The sequence below is a fragment of the Zonotrichia leucophrys genome, chromosome 9 (genome assembly GCF_028769735.1).
Source record: "Zonotrichia leucophrys gambelii isolate GWCS_2022_RI chromosome 9, RI_Zleu_2.0, whole genome shotgun sequence".
Taxonomy (NCBI): domain Eukaryota; kingdom Metazoa; phylum Chordata; class Aves; order Passeriformes; family Passerellidae; genus Zonotrichia; species Zonotrichia leucophrys.
Window position 1 is genome coordinate 14,763,539 of NC_088179.1, and position 15,900 is coordinate 14,779,438.

At 46.2% G+C, this 15,900-nt stretch overlaps 1 protein-coding gene across 7 annotated transcripts in view; it reads right to left on the reverse strand.

Moving 5' to 3' along the window:
• Nucleotides 1–1,782: 1,782 nt before the first annotated feature.
• TP63 (tumor protein p63) overlaps nucleotides 1,783–15,900 on the reverse strand; it is a 100,344-nt gene continuing 86,226 nt past the window's right edge. For 5 of the 7 annotated variants that reach the window (XM_064721060.1, XM_064721056.1, XM_064721054.1 and 2 more), the window contains exons 11-14: nucleotides 7,993–8,150; nucleotides 6,966–7,110; nucleotides 6,054–6,147; nucleotides 1,783–4,821 (exon numbers count right to left, since the gene is read on the reverse strand). In XM_064721060.1, the coding sequence (XP_064577130.1) occupies nucleotides 4,525–4,821; nucleotides 6,054–6,147; nucleotides 6,966–7,110; nucleotides 7,993–8,150 (694 nt within the window). In that variant the 3' untranslated portion in view covers nucleotides 1,783–4,524. Of the gene's footprint in view, nucleotides 4,822–6,053; nucleotides 6,148–6,965; nucleotides 7,111–7,992; nucleotides 8,151–13,856; nucleotides 14,135–15,900 lie in introns of those variants that run through there. The other 2 variants (XM_064721059.1, XM_064721058.1) reach the window with 1 other exon arrangement.

Genomic DNA, 15,900 nt, shown 5'->3' on the forward strand with positions numbered 1-15,900 from the left:
GGAGCCTGGCAGGCAGAGAGAGCTGTTTGCCAAGCCTCTGTGGCACAGGCTCAGCCCACAGGGGCCAGGCAGGGCAGCCCTGCAGGGCCTGCCACGGCTCCCCAGCACCCCCCGCCCAGCAAATGACATGAGGTACACATTCCACAGCTCAGTAAATCAGAAGGGCAAACAGCCCAAGCTCTGACTCCATGCAGGGCTGGGCTGCCCACATGGTTTTCCCATGGAGAAACAACTTGGGAAGAGGCAGAGTGGGAGGCAGGTCCTGCAATCCTTCCCCCATGGCGCAGGCAGCTGCTGTGCCATCAGGAAGGGGGTTTGCTAAGGCACACAGGACAGGAAAAACATGATGAGCAAGACACCCTCCACAGGCTCCACTCAGGTACTTGCCAAGTTTTGTTGTGTCCAGGTAAGCTTCATTCCAGGGGACTGCCAGCTTCAGCACACTTAGGACTAACAGCAGAGAAGGGCATGCACATCTTCAGAGGTCCACCCAGGCTTGCAAAACACAGCTGGAAGCTTGTCATGAATCCCTGCCCTGAAAACTTTGTGCTTGCCTACAAAGCATCCCAATATCCAAAATTCCAACGGGTATGGGTGGAGGGCCAAAGGGAGAGCAGCAGCTTGGGATTCCTCAGCACTGAAAGCCTTGCTGTAACCTAAGCAATGTGGAGGTTCCCCACTTCAGCAGTGGACCACAGCAGTCAGAAATGACAACCATTTTGAAACCTACTTGTTCAATGGAAACTGAAATCTTGTTTTATGTGATCCATTTCACTCATCTACAGGCAGCATCCATCAGCTGAAATAGCAAATTCTCACAGCTGTTCTAGTAGCACTTCTCTTTTTTGAGACCAACATACTAATTTTTAATATCACATTCATTCATTCTGCCAGAGTACAACGTGGGTTCTGTTAGCACTGGATATTGATATCTGGAGTCAACTACTTCTCTAGTAACTTGGAAAAAGGGAAAAGCAACAGCAATCAGAACCAAAGAAATCAGGCAGGCATTCCCTACCCCAATTAAACCTGCTCCCAAGGGAGGTTGGGGCAGCCTCTTCTTTTAAGACCTTTGACAGGTTTTCTTTCCACTCTCCCCATTCCGAAGCATCATCCCCCAACCATAACCCATAAAAACTGTAAGACAGCCATGGGGCCCATGTCAGAAACCACTGATGAAGCTGGGATGTTAATGTGGTGGTCCATGGACAGAATGAAGCTCTCAGCTGATGGAGGCGACTCCACTCCCATCCCCTTCAGGACAACCATCCCATCAGCTCTGACCTGTTTCTTCAAATCCTTGAAAGAAAAATTGAGATGCAAAGGAGAAGGAAATGGCTTTTCTAGGATGCATAGGGTGATGCACAAAGCCTTTCGTGTAAGGCTATTTCCCAAGTGTGGACATCAGAGGACAGCACTGACCCTGTCTGTTCCAAGCACACACACCCTCCCTCCAGCAGGACATCGAATGTGGGGCACTAACTGGTGCCCTGCTCAGAAAAAAATCACATAAATCTGATGAAAGGCCAAAATAAAGCCATGCCAAAGGCTGAAGACCTCACAGTTCAGCAAGAGGCTTAGGGAGGTGACCTGCTGTATCTGTCAGAAAGGCGGCAGATAAATGTGTGATGGCACTTTGGACCACACCCTCAGGACATAGAGTCTGTGGGGACAGAAAACTGCACCCATGGGCAAGGGTGACACTAAGCCCCAGGTGCTCAGAGGAGGACAAGGAAAAGAAGGTGCTTGGGAATTCAGTGTCATTTTCAGTTCTGGCTTTTATTGTCATTCACTTCAACAACAAGGTGTTCAAAAACACAGAGGCGCCTTGGTGCAGGTAACATGGTCATTGCTACAAGCATTGGCAGATTCTCAGCTCCATTAAGCCACAACACTTTGATGCATCAAAACAAAACAAAATCACAGCTCTACAGGGGAGGGCAAAAGCTACAGCAGTTCAAACTTACTTAAAGATTCCAGTTATGCAGAAGTGGTATCCATAGTGGCATACAGTAGAAATGTTTTCACAGCATATATTTGAATCATTAGTGATGCAGCAGAAAAGCTCCATCTCGCTGGCTGAGTTGAAAAGCAGATACTGAAATCTTGTACCGATTCTGGGCACACCATTAACTGCATTAACCTTTATAGTCAGAAGCTCCCTAGATCCTAAAATGACAGTGTCTTTTGCATCAATGTATGTACAATACTGAAGCAGCTCAGAAGGACTACACAATGGAGATGCAAAATCTTGGAGGTGAGAAGAGCACAGCCTAATTCACCTCCAGGGATTTGTAAAGTATCTGCTCTAACTCTTTCCCCACACTAACACTGCCCTGCTGAATTAATCATTGCATCGAGTCAAGAGCAGAATGACTCTCGTGCTTTGTACCATATAGAAAAAAATAAAGAGCTATAGTAAGTTCTCACACTGAGCATGTTAAATACTTTGAAATCTAGGACACTGCTCTTTGAAGTGTTACAAAATAAAATGATACCACAGGCTTTCAGTAGGTGCTCACTCCCCCCTCAACTGCAAAGTAACACAGTAATATCAGTATGAAAAATACAAATTATTCATCCAGTGACTGGCTGTTTGTTACATTATTTGTAACCCCTTCTGCATAAAAATAATAATTAAAAAACCAGAAAAACAAACAACAACATTTAATTGTGGTTCTGTCAGACCCAGTTGCCCAAAACGAAATAAAACTGATCATGACACACCGTAGGAAAACAAAAAAAAATACACATACAAAAAATATTTATATACAAACTTGACAATAAACCATGTGGCATTATCATTTATAGCTAACCAAGAGGCTTGCAGAGCCACCAAAAGGCAGTCTTTGAATGCAATACACTTCTGGCACAACAGACGGGGCACCCTAACCACATTGTACCCATGAAATTTGCAACAAAGCAGGGCCCACAAACAGCCACTGCATTGAGTCAGGAATATTTAGCTGTAGTAAGATAGGATAACAAGTCATTTAAGCTGCTTTTTACATCTTTCCCCAGCCAAAAACAAAAAAAAAAAAAAGGCAGGCTTACTGTTAAAAAGAACAAGCCAACTTGAAAGCAGCTGTGCAGAGCCTTGCTCCTCAGCTTAGGTTGTATACCTTTAAGTATCAGTACTTTGGCTAATAAAAATGTGAAAACACACATTGTTCAGTTATTCATCCACAGGACCACTGGCAGTCAGAGGAAATGCCTCAAAGCACAACTGTGGTAGAACCAGTAAGGAAAAAACAGAGAAAAATCAATTTCTCATGTAAACATGGCTTATTGCGATCACAACACTCATAGAAACACAACACTCATAATTCCCAGAAATTATCCGTGTTTTAAGGCACATATGGTTATTTTTGTAGTTGCTTGTCACTTAACCTATAGCAACAACCACAACCCGTTCTATCCCTTTTACAGATACATCTAAAGAAAAGTCTGGCTTCCTCCCAAGTAATCTATCACGGTCCAAACAAAAGGTAGCCTGAGTTTAGGGTAGCTAAAGTCCTACAAACTGACGTGCAGCTCTCACTCCTCCATTTAACTGGAGGCTAGGTGGGCAAAAAATCCTTATGCTAAACTAGGCAGGCTGCATGTGTGGCAAAGCCTAATTTTATAGCTTAAATGTCAGTAGTATCGCGGCATATGGTTATATGTACAAGATTACAGTATACGGTTCAAGATCCAGTGGGGACAATTGGAGTGACCAGTAGTTTTATTTACACTTTCAAGCCTGAAAGAGGCAAACCAGGACATACATATGAATGTATACTCAAAACGAGGGAAGCACAGCTGGCTTGGTTTTTCCAGAGAAAGTGCAGGACAAGGCAAAAATCAGATGGAGGTGCTGTCAGCGCTGGCCTGCCCAGCAAAGTGCATGTGCCGTCTCAGCTGGAGAATATTACACATGAACAGAGCACTCGGCTCCATGAGAAGAGGCTGTTTAAGTGCAGCGTTCAGCAGACTGATTCCCATTTATTTTTCAGATTGACTGTCAGTTCAGGGTTGGGTTGCTTTGGGTTTTTTGCATTTGGTTTCATTGCTGCAGTGCATTTGGGTGCTTGGCGGGTTTTTTTTTCCAGGGTTTTTGGGTTTTTTTTAGGCTTTTTAGAATTTTATTTCAACCTTCCTGCTTTACAAAGTGGGATAGCTGGGTGAGAGAAGCATATTTCAGGTCAGGGCACCCACAAGGTGTGTGAGGATCCAAAAGTCAAGAAAAGAAGCCCTCTCCCCAAAGGAAAACACAAAACAAGTTGGCCTTCTCAAGAAGGTCAATGGCAGTCAAGGAAATACCACCCACCTTCCCCCTTTGCTCAGCTCTTCCCCTTGCAAGAGCTGGAGTGGAGGTTGCAGTCCAGGAGCATGACTTAGACAGCACCCAGGGCATGACTTGGCAGGAGTGAGCAAGAAGGTTCCTCTGCCCTCCATCCAGGGGTGCAGTACCGAGCAGAAGGAAGACAAATGAAGGGCTGAGCAGTTCGTGGCTGGGGCGGGGTGGAGGGGGGCCCGGGGCTCTCACTCCCCCTCCTCTTTGATGCGTTGCTGTTTGTTGCGCCGGGCGTCCATGTCGAAGTTGAAGTCGTTCCACTCGTCGCGGGGCGGGAAGGAGATGGTCTGGCGCAGCGTGAAGCGCACGGCGTCGATGACGCGCTCCCCGCGCGTCTCGCTCGAGCCCACGCTCACCGTGGAGGCGCCGCTGGGGGTGCGCAGCAAGTGGGGAGGGGAGGAGAAGTCATGGAGCTGCCGGTGGTCCAGGATGCCCTTCCAGATGGCATGGCGGAACTGCTCCGGGATCTTGAGGCTCACCAGATCCTGCAAGGCAAAGAGCAGGGCTTAGCAGGGGAGTCCCAGGGTAAGCTGGGCTCCAGGAGCAAACACAGCCTCTGTGCCACCAAGAGCCACCACAGCTGCTAAAACCCAGGGGGCACGATGCACAGCAGAAGACAAACCATTACTCCTGGAAGTAGGCATTTGTGGCCACAAGGCAGCAACAGCCTGTTTTGAAGGCACAAAAGTCTATTTTTAAGTAGCACAAAACACTTGTTCATGCATAAGACGTGGTGACCTACAGCTAGAAGCGTAACTGGACTGCAAGGCCTCCAAGACAACCTCAGGTAGATCTGCTGGCTGTCAGTGGTGGGGGATGCTGGGCTGCTGAAGGCCAATGGCCTTGAAAATTTCCATGTTAATTACAAAGCCTGTAAAAGGATTTTAGAACCCAAGGCTGAGCTCCAGTATCCAGAGCTCTGGGTGTGACTCTATAGAAACTGTCTTAATTACTTTAACATAACCAAATTTAGTAACAGACACATAGCCTTAGAAAACCTGTACTTTGAGGTCCCATCATTTCTGGTGCAAAACATGGGAGTTGCATTATCTAAACTCTGGGATACACAGTATTAGCTTCTGAAAAAATTAGCCACCAACTTCAGTTAATTTGGGTCAGCTTTTCTAATTACAGCAGCAACAAAAGGAAGGCAGCCCATGCTAGGGAGCAACAGCACCACAGTCTCCCAAAGTCTCGGGGAAAAATAATGGGACAGCCAGCTCAGAAGAGAGCAATGGCCCTGGAGAGGAAGCAGCAACCCTGCAGCAAAAGCCATGCAAGAGTAAAAAAGTGAAAACAACAAACAGGGATGAGATGCCAGTGGCAAGGGAAGATGATTAAGGTAAGGCCAGAAAACAGAAGCAGGGAGGGAAAATTGCAGACCACTTCTGGAGAGCCTACTTGTCTGCAGGCAAGTGAGGTGTAAACTGAAACCAAGCCTTGCAGAATTAACAGGCGCATTGGCTGGGGCCACTTCAGGGGCTCAGACAGACAGAGCTGGGGAAGGGAAGACACTCTTTCTCTGTGCCAGGCAAGGCAGTTACAGTGCTGGCCCCAAGTCCAGCTGCTCTTCACCTGGCAACATCTCTTTTCTATGTGCAACAGCCTTAAATCAAACTAATAATGTAAAAAAAAAGTATACTGAGTCTGGATTTCTGACCTGTTCCTAAAGCAGGGCCAAGAGCACAAACAAAGGAAATGGTGAGGAGTTACTTACATCCATGGAGTAATGCTCAATCTGATAGATGGTGGTCAGCCCCTGGGTCGTGAAATAATCCACACAGGATGAGCAGCCCAACCTCGCTAAGAAGCTGCAGAGGAGGAAGGAAGGAAGGAGAGAGAAAATAGGATCACCCTGGCTGCAACAGCCCAAACCACAGAAAAACCAAACACTCAGCCAATCTGCAGCAACAGGAAACAAAGCTTTCACCCTTGGCTTGACCTCCTCCAAGATATCCCAGGCCAGCAAGCCACATCGCTGCCACATCAAACAAACGAGGGAGTCCTTCAGCTCAGCACCCAGCAGACAGCCCTCATGGCAGCATCTTGCCTAAGTCAAGAGCCAGTGCTGCACAGCCTGGGTCTTGAGGCAGGAGGGCTCACACAGACCCTCCTGCCAGGTCACGTCACCCAGAAGGTGGCTGAGCCCATGGCAGCCTGGTGCATGCACAGAGGGCTTCAGCAAGGCATGGGGTCTAGGGCTCAAACACATCATGCACTGCCAATCAGCACATTCTTCTCTGAGTGTAAAGGATTCCTCATTTACAGGCAGCATCTTTCAACTGGTTTGACCTCACAAAGGGCAGAGGGGCTTCTGACCCCTGCCACAGCTTGTCAAGGGGCCAGAGGGGAAAAAAAGAAAAGAAATGTTTGCAAGACAGCCTGGCACCCTCAAACTCCACCAGTCCAACAGATGCTGCATCCCTCAGCTTTCTTGCAGTCCTAACAACCCTGTTTTCCTCAGCTCCTCAGAGGTGGGGATTTGAGGCTTGGTGCCCAGAGGGTACCAGCCTCAGGACTGCCAAGAGCCCAGTGGGATCCGGTGCTCCAGGATCATTCAGGCTCCAGACCCATTCAGGGCTCTCTCCCTTGGCATGGGCAGCGTGCCGGGCAGCCTGCTCCCGCTCACCTGACGATGCTGCAGTCTGAGGGGTATGGAGGAGGGGGGGTGCAGTGGGACGTTGAAGGCATGGAGAGGGGAGGAGGCAGCGCCTGCGTGGGGCTGAGGCCATTCATGTCACCGGTCATGGCCATGTGGGTGCCCATCATGGGAACTGGAGGAGAGAAGAAGGAGGAGCACATTGTTACCCAGGCATGCCCAGACCCTGGCTTTGCCCCCAGCACAGCACCCAAGGACAGCACCCACAGCTGAAGCAGCCTGAAATCCCCTGTAAAACCCTGCCCATGACAAGCTCATGAGAAGTTTCAGGCAGAGCCAAGGACCAGATGACAGACAGTCCTTCTGGAGCTCTCTCCTCACAGGAGAAAGTGCCACTGTCACGTCACCTTCCCTCCCAGACAGGCTGGATAGAAACCCTGGCTTGCCCAGCCACAGAAGAGGAGCAGGACAGAGCCAGCAGAGTAACCCAATACAGCAGCCAAACAGCTTTGTTTTCAGAGACAGCAAGAGCACCAGAAGGGGCTCAGCAACAGGTGTGGGCAAGAGTCCAGCTGTTTTGAAATAAATTAAAAAACAAAACACCAACCAAAAAAAGCCCCAATAAAACTCAGCCCCAGAACCATGTCTGTCATCCTGAATTTACAGGGCTGCTGAGCACACAGCAGCAGCCAGGAGGAACAGAACTGTGAGATGTTTCCTTTAAAATTAAGAACGGTCTTAATTTAACTGAGGGGAAAAAATGCTGCCAACGTTTGCATCTCCTCTGCTGGGAAAAGAAGAAGAAACAAGTCTCGAAAGCCAGAGGACAGTGCAGCCAGCTAGATCTGCAGCAAGAAGCAGCTCTGATCACACTGTGAGGCTCTGAGCAGGATGCTGAAGCCTTGCCCTGTGGCACACTAGTGAGCAATATTTATTTGGCTCTGCAGGTTTACAGCGAATGACTCCAGGCTCTCCAGCTTCACACTAGCCATGTGGAGATGCCAAGTCTCCTTGTCCAGACTAGCAGGGAGGAGAAGGAGGAATAAGAGTTTCTTACTGTTGGTTCCCATGCTGTCGGGGATGGTGGTTGGGGTCAGGGCATTGCGCTGCTGGGGGTTGATGAGCTGGCTGACCGAGGGCAGCTTGTTCATGCTGTTCATCTTGCTGAGAGGTGGAGAGCTGGAGCCATACGAGGACTGTGACTGCATGGAAGTCCTGCAAACCAAGGAGATGTTAGGACAGGGATCACACACAGCAGCTGGTTGTTGAGAGTATGCACCCAAAGGGCTACATGGCCAGGGAAATCACTGATACCACAGGATCATCACAGAGAAAGATCCTTGGAAAATGAGTCAAGAGGAAATAAGAGGTTTCCCAGATATTCTCAGCACTTTAAAAATGTGAAATACCAAACAAAGGAAAGCTTAAATTTTAGCTGAAACTTTTTATTTAAGGAGAAGTGTGTATGCAAGTTTTTCAGTTGAAAAGAATACATGGAATGCCAGCAAACATGTGCCAAGATTTGAAGAGTATTTTAAACTCTCCTTGTAGTCAAAAACTTTTTCATAGGAAAAAGAACTGAAGAAACCATTTCAAACCGTCCTAAACACTTCTGAAACCTGACTGAAGAAACAGTTTTCAGTTTGGGTCTGCTTATCACCTTGTCTTTTCCAAAATTCCTAGTTACAACAGCCAGAGACTCCTTGCTCAAGGCAGATTCCATGCAATTCAAGGACCACTACTGAGATGGTCAGAGCTGCCTGGGATGCCAACAGGGAGCTTTTGCTGGTGTTAATGCAAACCTGGTATCCAAGCCCTGCAGCCTGCTTGCAAAGAGGATCAGGTTCCTGCTACCACCTGACAACAGCACTAGCCTCCCTCAAGTCCATCCAGCCCCAAACTCCACCTGGCATACTCATGGAGTGGGCCAGAGAAGCTTGCCAAACTCCCTGCTGCCCAGGCCGAGGGTCCCAGCTGCAATCCTGCCATGTCAGTGATCCAGACTGCCAAGACTGGGCTGCTTCTGAAGGGCAGCCCAGCTCCAAGATCGAGTTACAGCTGTGGGATCCCATTTGCAGTGGGGTCCTATGTGGGACATGCAGAAAATTAGCATTAAAGCTGGCCCAACAGCACAATTGGCATAGCACTGCCATGCCACAAGGGAGCAGGTTTTTCTCTCTCTGACACCAGGGGCATTTGTAGGACTGGGCAAAGGTTTGGGAATATGCCTGCTCTCCAGGCACAAGTACCCTCAAGCTGTGGTCACCCTGCAGAGCAGAGGTCACAGAGCCCAGCACTCCTATCACACTGACCCCACAGTGAGTGTCCAAGGGCACATTCCCATCTTCGTTCCCACTGGGAAACTTGTTCCCATCTGGGTATAACTGGTTACACCAATTGCTGGGAACTGGCTTTTCTTCTATGCAAATAAAATAATTATTACTCCAAATAAGCAAAGTGTAAAAGGAAAGAAAAGGCTTATTCCTAGACAATTTATTAAAACCTTCAGCATTCAATGTCAAGTTCCACACAATTACATTGTCTCCAGCTTCCTGCACTTTCAAGACTTGCAGTGTTGGGTGGAGAAAACATCTATGCTAACAGGCTAGAGTATCTAAGGCCCTGAAGAAATGTTACCTAATTACACAATTACAGGAGGTGCAGATGGGTGTGAACTGTCCTTTGGCAGTGAAGATGCAGGACAAGATCCAGCAAACTTCACAGACTCAAGGAAGTGGAAAGCACAAGAAGCTTCACAAATTAATATTAACAATGGCAGCAGCTCCCAAGGGGAAGTGAAACTGAGCCATGAAGTTCAGACCTGACTTTTCAGAGTGAAGGGAAAGATTCAGATCTGACATTTCAATTCCCCAATTATGAAAGTTGAGGCCAGCCATGAAATTCAAGTCAAGCTGACACCGCCCTTAGCCCAAAAGGCTTCTGGATTTAGGACCAATGAGTATTTTACTTCATGGGTTCATGCACTTATCTTAAGATCCAGCTGAAATTAACACACACCTGAAGAGTCTATTAAGGCAAAATCTGCATGATCTGCAAGTGAGGAGGTCAATGAACACAGCAAAATTCCAAATCAAATCAACAAAGGCTTCCCAAAGGACACTGAGTTGCATTGTTTGAGGTCAGCAGTGGGCCTACCTTTGCCCTCTCCACCACCAGTAGTGATCTCAGCAAAGCTAATTAGGAGACTACAAAATACTTGGGGGTAAAAGAAAAACAAAAAGCAATCAAACACAAGCCAACCAAAACTTTAGAAAACAAAGGCATACTTTAACATATAGCTTAGGGACTCCATGCTTATCTCATTCATACTCATAAGAGTCAAGATTACCATCATCAAGTTCAAGGGAGTAAAACAGAAAACAAAAGCATTTTTCTTTGTACCCACACTAGTTTCAACTAAGCTATTCCATCCCATGAGCAGATGTTTAAAAGGACATCTAGCCAAAGAGAAGTCTCAAGATAAACCAAGATGCAAAATTTTATTGAAAATTAATGTCACACATCAATATAGCAAGAGCCTTAGAAACACAAGAAAATGTTTTTGGTATTAAGCACAAGGACTACATGGTGTTTGAGGACCCATTTAAAATATATTGCTTTTTTTCCTCAATTTTTAAAAACAGATACAAGAATGTCATGCACAGTGATTTTCATTAAAATTTTACTTACTAGGTCTCAAGAAAGATTAGAAGTCAGAGCATTAACATTTCTTTGATATCAATGCCAATGAAATGCATTTTAATATCAAGGTATAAGGGCTTCAATTAAGAGACTTATACTTCTTGGAACAGTCTGATACAAAAGGCACTGAGTCACATTCTGCAACTGAGTTTTCTCTCTTCAAGAGGCTATGTAATTATTTAGCAAATAACATCTGTAGTTATGCAAGCTCATATGAGGGCAATCAGTCTCTCATGCTTCAAGGCATATACTGATCATCTCAAGAGGTCAGGAAGGAACTTTCTTGTCCCATATATGAACAAAGTTCAGTTCACAGCCTCGTATAACTACATTTTCCCAGCTCACTGGATACCAGCCCTTCACCAGAGGCAACAAACTGCTGGGACAAACACACTACCTGACTGAGCAGACCAGAGTCCTTGTTGGCTAGAGGAGCATACAGCCATGTCAGCAGCCTTAAATTACATCAAAGGTTCATTAAATGCAATTGGGCAGATCAGGCTCAGAGTTTAAGATTTCACCCAAGCCCCATGCCTGCAGTTTGCTGTCCCTGCAGACCCAGAGCCAGTCAGTGCAGACACACAAGTAGAATCAGAGCTGCCCAGTTCTGTGTCTGCCCTCTTTTTCAGCAGCCACACCAAGGATCACATCCCAGGTTCACACAAGGCCAAACTGTTCATGGACAGTGGTTTTTAAAGCAAGGCTTCCCACAGGGCTGTGTAACACTGGGGTGTCACTGGTGTAGTCTAATAAGGGCACACAAGTGACACAGATGCTGCTCAGTTCCATTCCTCTGCTTTGAAGGCCCATGAAGCATCACAGCACTGAAAAGCAGAGAGATGCCCTTATTGCCCCCATCCCAAACTGCTTCTATTCTAAAGCAAACAACAGTGCATCTTTTCAATCACTCCAGTGGTTTGAAGCCTTGGTACCTCACTGGGAGCAGGGAAAGGAGGAGCTCCAGCAGTTGCTGGGCAGACAGGAACTACAGCACAAGGCCAGAGGTGGCAATAATGACTCCCCTTAGATTTCAGGTATGGGAATTTCCCAAGGTAGGCCATGGATGCAATCTGCTCTCCAGGGAATGGAGCTGTAATACAGGGAGTGGATATATATCAAGCAGTTGACACAGACTGATATGACCTGAGTACCTGATAAGGCCTAATTAGTCCACTTGGTTATTCCTTGAAAGGAAAAGGCTTATCTTCCTGAAGACACGGGATGGCAAAGAAGTAGTGAAAAGACAGCTGGGATAAAGTTTTCATTTTATCTGCAGAGGACAGACTACAAAGCAACTCAAATTGCTTTCAGCTCCAGGTATTTGACAAAAGAAAAAAAGAATAGCACCTTCTAATATAACTACCTGTAGTTGGAAAGCAAATCAAGTCACCACTAAGATCAGCATCACAATCATCATCCTCTTACAGCCAAGTGGGACAAATCAGAAAGGCTTTCCAGAAAACAACAGGATCCAAATAATTTACATTCTTGTTCAGTGGAAGTCTGGGATGTTGTATTGCCCATTACAGTACAAAGCATTTCCTAGAGGCCACACCAAAAATGATGAACTAGAATCTTCCAGTGCAGGGTGTGGATGCCTCCTCAAACTTGCTGGTGAACAGGTCCAGAAGCAGTGCTCTAAATATAGATCAGTATATCCCTGTCACAGTACTTCCATATTGCCATCCAGAAGCAGAAAAAGCAAAAATCCAAGAATAAACCTTCACTGGAAGAACAGAAAATAGTGCCAAATACAATCCTATCTCTGGGCTGCATTTGCAGTTCAGGTTCCCACCTCTGACAGTGAAAGGTATCACACTGCCTTTCTTTTCCCAAATAAAAAGGCACAGAATAATAGTGACCTGCTTTGTGATCTCAAAGAACTTCTTGGAATTTCCAGGCAAGGTAACAAGGCACTTGATTTTAATTAGCTTTACACAAGGAACGACCATAGAGCTGCAACTGTATGAAACAGGCACTGCTGGTGCTTAATTACCTGTTATTTATAGACTTAACCCCAGTTTTGGGGGCTCTTTTCCATCAGCCCTCCTCCACACTGCTATGGTAGAGCAAGTCTTGCTAAGACATTGGAGATAGCCAGAGATGGGATATGGCTCCCAAAGGGGATGTCAGTACAACTCATCACCTGCTCAGATGCCTGCTCTGTTCCCTGGAAGCAGATGTTGTGATGGTCAGAGAGAAGAGTCTTCTCCAACTGCATCAGGCTTTTTTCCCAGAGACAGAGTTTAATAAAAGCAGTGTGAGAATTTGCAAGTCCTTGCTGAGAAAAAGTCTTCTGTGCAGGAACTGCTAAACCCAGAAGCACTTCAGACACAGTCAGCAAGACCCTCTGGTTGCAGAATTAATGTGCAAGGTGGACATGGCCTGAGGCCACTTGGCTGAGTCAACTGCAACATGTGATGACACTGCTTTCCTTTGAACTATGAGGCTTGGAGAGATGGGGCAAAAGATAGAAGGGTTGATGAAAATGTTAAGGCAACATCTAAACTTCTGAACATCTATAAGGAGAGGGGCCAGCTCCAACCCCTTCTCACAGCTAGGGCACTAGGGAGTTTTGGACACCCTGGGCTGCAAAAGGACAGGGACTGGGCACACATGGATAGCATTACTACTCTACCACACATTCAACTTGTGCAGGTCAGCCCACCACTTGGGTCAAGCCCACAGAGTCAGAACTCCCAAGTTCAATAAAGCTGGATCAAAGTCAGCAGAGCTGGTGCAAAGTCAAGGTTACATGGCCATCCTTACAATTCTGATGAACTTTACATCAGACCCTTTAGGGTTGGAAATAAGTGGAAACAACTCATGATGCCAAAGTCGAGGGCTTTTCTGCAGAAAAAAAAAAGTTTTCTTAGCAGTGCCAATTCATATAATTATTACCTCTCCCTGTCCAGCAGTACAAAATACATCAGCTACTTATACTAGTGCATGACCAGCACTGAAACAGGCCAAACTGACTACCACAGACCATTTAAACACATATCCTCTGTTTCCATCTCCCCAGTCCATGGACACATTTTTTAACTTAAACAAGACAAAAGGCATTTTAAAATTGAGACCTGCTCAGAGAAACCCTGCCAAGTTTCACAAATACAGAAGTAAGAAGAAAGAGTATTAACACATTACAAAAATGTTACACCAAGGGGAGAAAAGTTACACCAAGACAGACGAAATTGTGGTTCCCGACCTCACAAAGCTATAGGTCACAGCTAAGAGGTCTGTATAAGTGTCTGTTGTTTTTGCAAAGTTTGAGTCCCTTCAGAAGTTTGCTCTCACTATTCACTCTGCTGCTATCAGGCTGTGTATTTGCCCCACTGCTCCTAGTCCTGCCAGCTGGGCAGAGTAACCCTGCCAGCTCGGTTTAGGGATATACTGATGGGTTTGGGGGGCTGGAATGTTTTAGGATGGCATCAGTCTGTTTGGGAGGGTCTCTCCTTGAGTCCATGAGTTCACTCCTGAAGCAGGCCGAAAGGAGACTGTAAAGAAGGAACCAGAGAAAAGAAAAAGATGAATGTACAGGACCCTTTGCCAGCCACCAAGAGAGAAACAGTTACTTTCCACCTTCATGATCACAGTATGGGCTTTCAAAGAGGGAAAAAGCAGATGTCTTAGCACCTACAGTGAGGGTATGTAACAGGGAGATTTAGGAAGCTGGAAAGCCCCAGGCACAAGCAAGTGCTTGGCAAGGAAGGGAAAACCAGCTGATAGAGAAACCTGATGCTGTCCTAGTCTCATGGGTACAAATAAGGCCCTGATAATGTTTCCAGTGACAAATGTAGGAGGAATAAAAGCACTCAACGAAGAGGAAAAGGAGTAGCAGCTTCCATTGAGTCCATTTTGAACTACAATCACTTCAAACCTAGAAGCTAGTGCTAGAGAGGGAGAACAGTGCCTATGGGCCTTACTAATTACAGCTCAACTACTCTCCTTTGAGAAGCTGAGGGGTCCCTGGGATCACCATCTGTTGCAGAAGGCACAGCATCCTCAGAGCCCATAAAGCACTTCTACCTGGTTCCTTTCATCTTGGCCATTCTGTAATGAGAGCACCATCCAGGTGCCTGGAGTTCACATGCAAGCACAGCACTACAAAACCAAACCATGCAAAATCCACTGTTAGCTTTCACACCAAAAGTGAGATTAATGAGGTGAAGGTACAAAAAATGCCTTCCGCACCAGCCCCCTTCCCACAACAGCAAGCACTGGCATCCTTGCAGCTCAGCTGGAGTACTCCAGGCACTGGATAGCTCAGTTCTGTCACAGCTCACTAATGAGGTTAATTCCTTCTCATTTGGATAGTGAGTTGTGCTGCTCACTAGACTGAAAGGCAGCCAGTGGGCTCCTAGCTGCAGCCCTGCTGATTGGAAAGAAATGTTTGCTGGGGTACAAGATCTCACTTGGATGTAAGAGCCCCCTTCTTGGTAGCTATTTGGAAAACCCTTCAATCACAGGAGTTGGGCTGGGTGTTACTTATGAACTTTATGGGTCTCTTCCAATTTGAAATATTTTGTGATTCTCTGCTGTAGGAAACTGAAATACAGATAGTTTTGAAAACAGTGCTCAGCAGAGTGAAACCCACTACATGAAAAAGTGTTTTCTAATGAAACCCTCAAAGACTCTGCAGGTAGCTGTGTGGGAATATTGATTGCAAATGTATTTCAGGGTAATGAGGAAACATTTCCTCCTCAAAGCACGAGCCACCTCTGATCTCTCTGGCAGCAGTAATCATCTGGCAAATTTGTGTTTTACACAAATGGTAGCAGACTATGAACTCTTCTAAATAAATGTGTGTGCTGCAGTTCAAGTAAGGGCCCCAGGGTTTGACAGTGATAAAGGAAGAATAGAAACTGAAAGGAAAAATCCCAACAACTTCCCACCTATGATCATGAAGGTATTTGGAATAACAATAAATAGGAGAAAAACCATGCACAAAGGAGCAAGCAGAGAGAGGAGATGAGACAGAGAAATACTGTGGTCTGGCACAATGTGGAGCATTGCAGTATTTTGGTCATCTAGTGGGACACAAGAACTCTGATTGTCACCAGATTTGTCCTTGCTATTTCACAACAGTCAGACAGCTGCATCTGCTGGCCTGTCAAATGCAATGTTGGTCTGTATGTGCACAAGAGCCATTATACAGTAGTTTTTCATCTGTCATTTTGGAGAACAGTCTTTCACCATGATCATCTCAACCTTACTTTCCCTACTCTTCAAAAAAGATGAACCTTTCCATGTTATAGGAGTG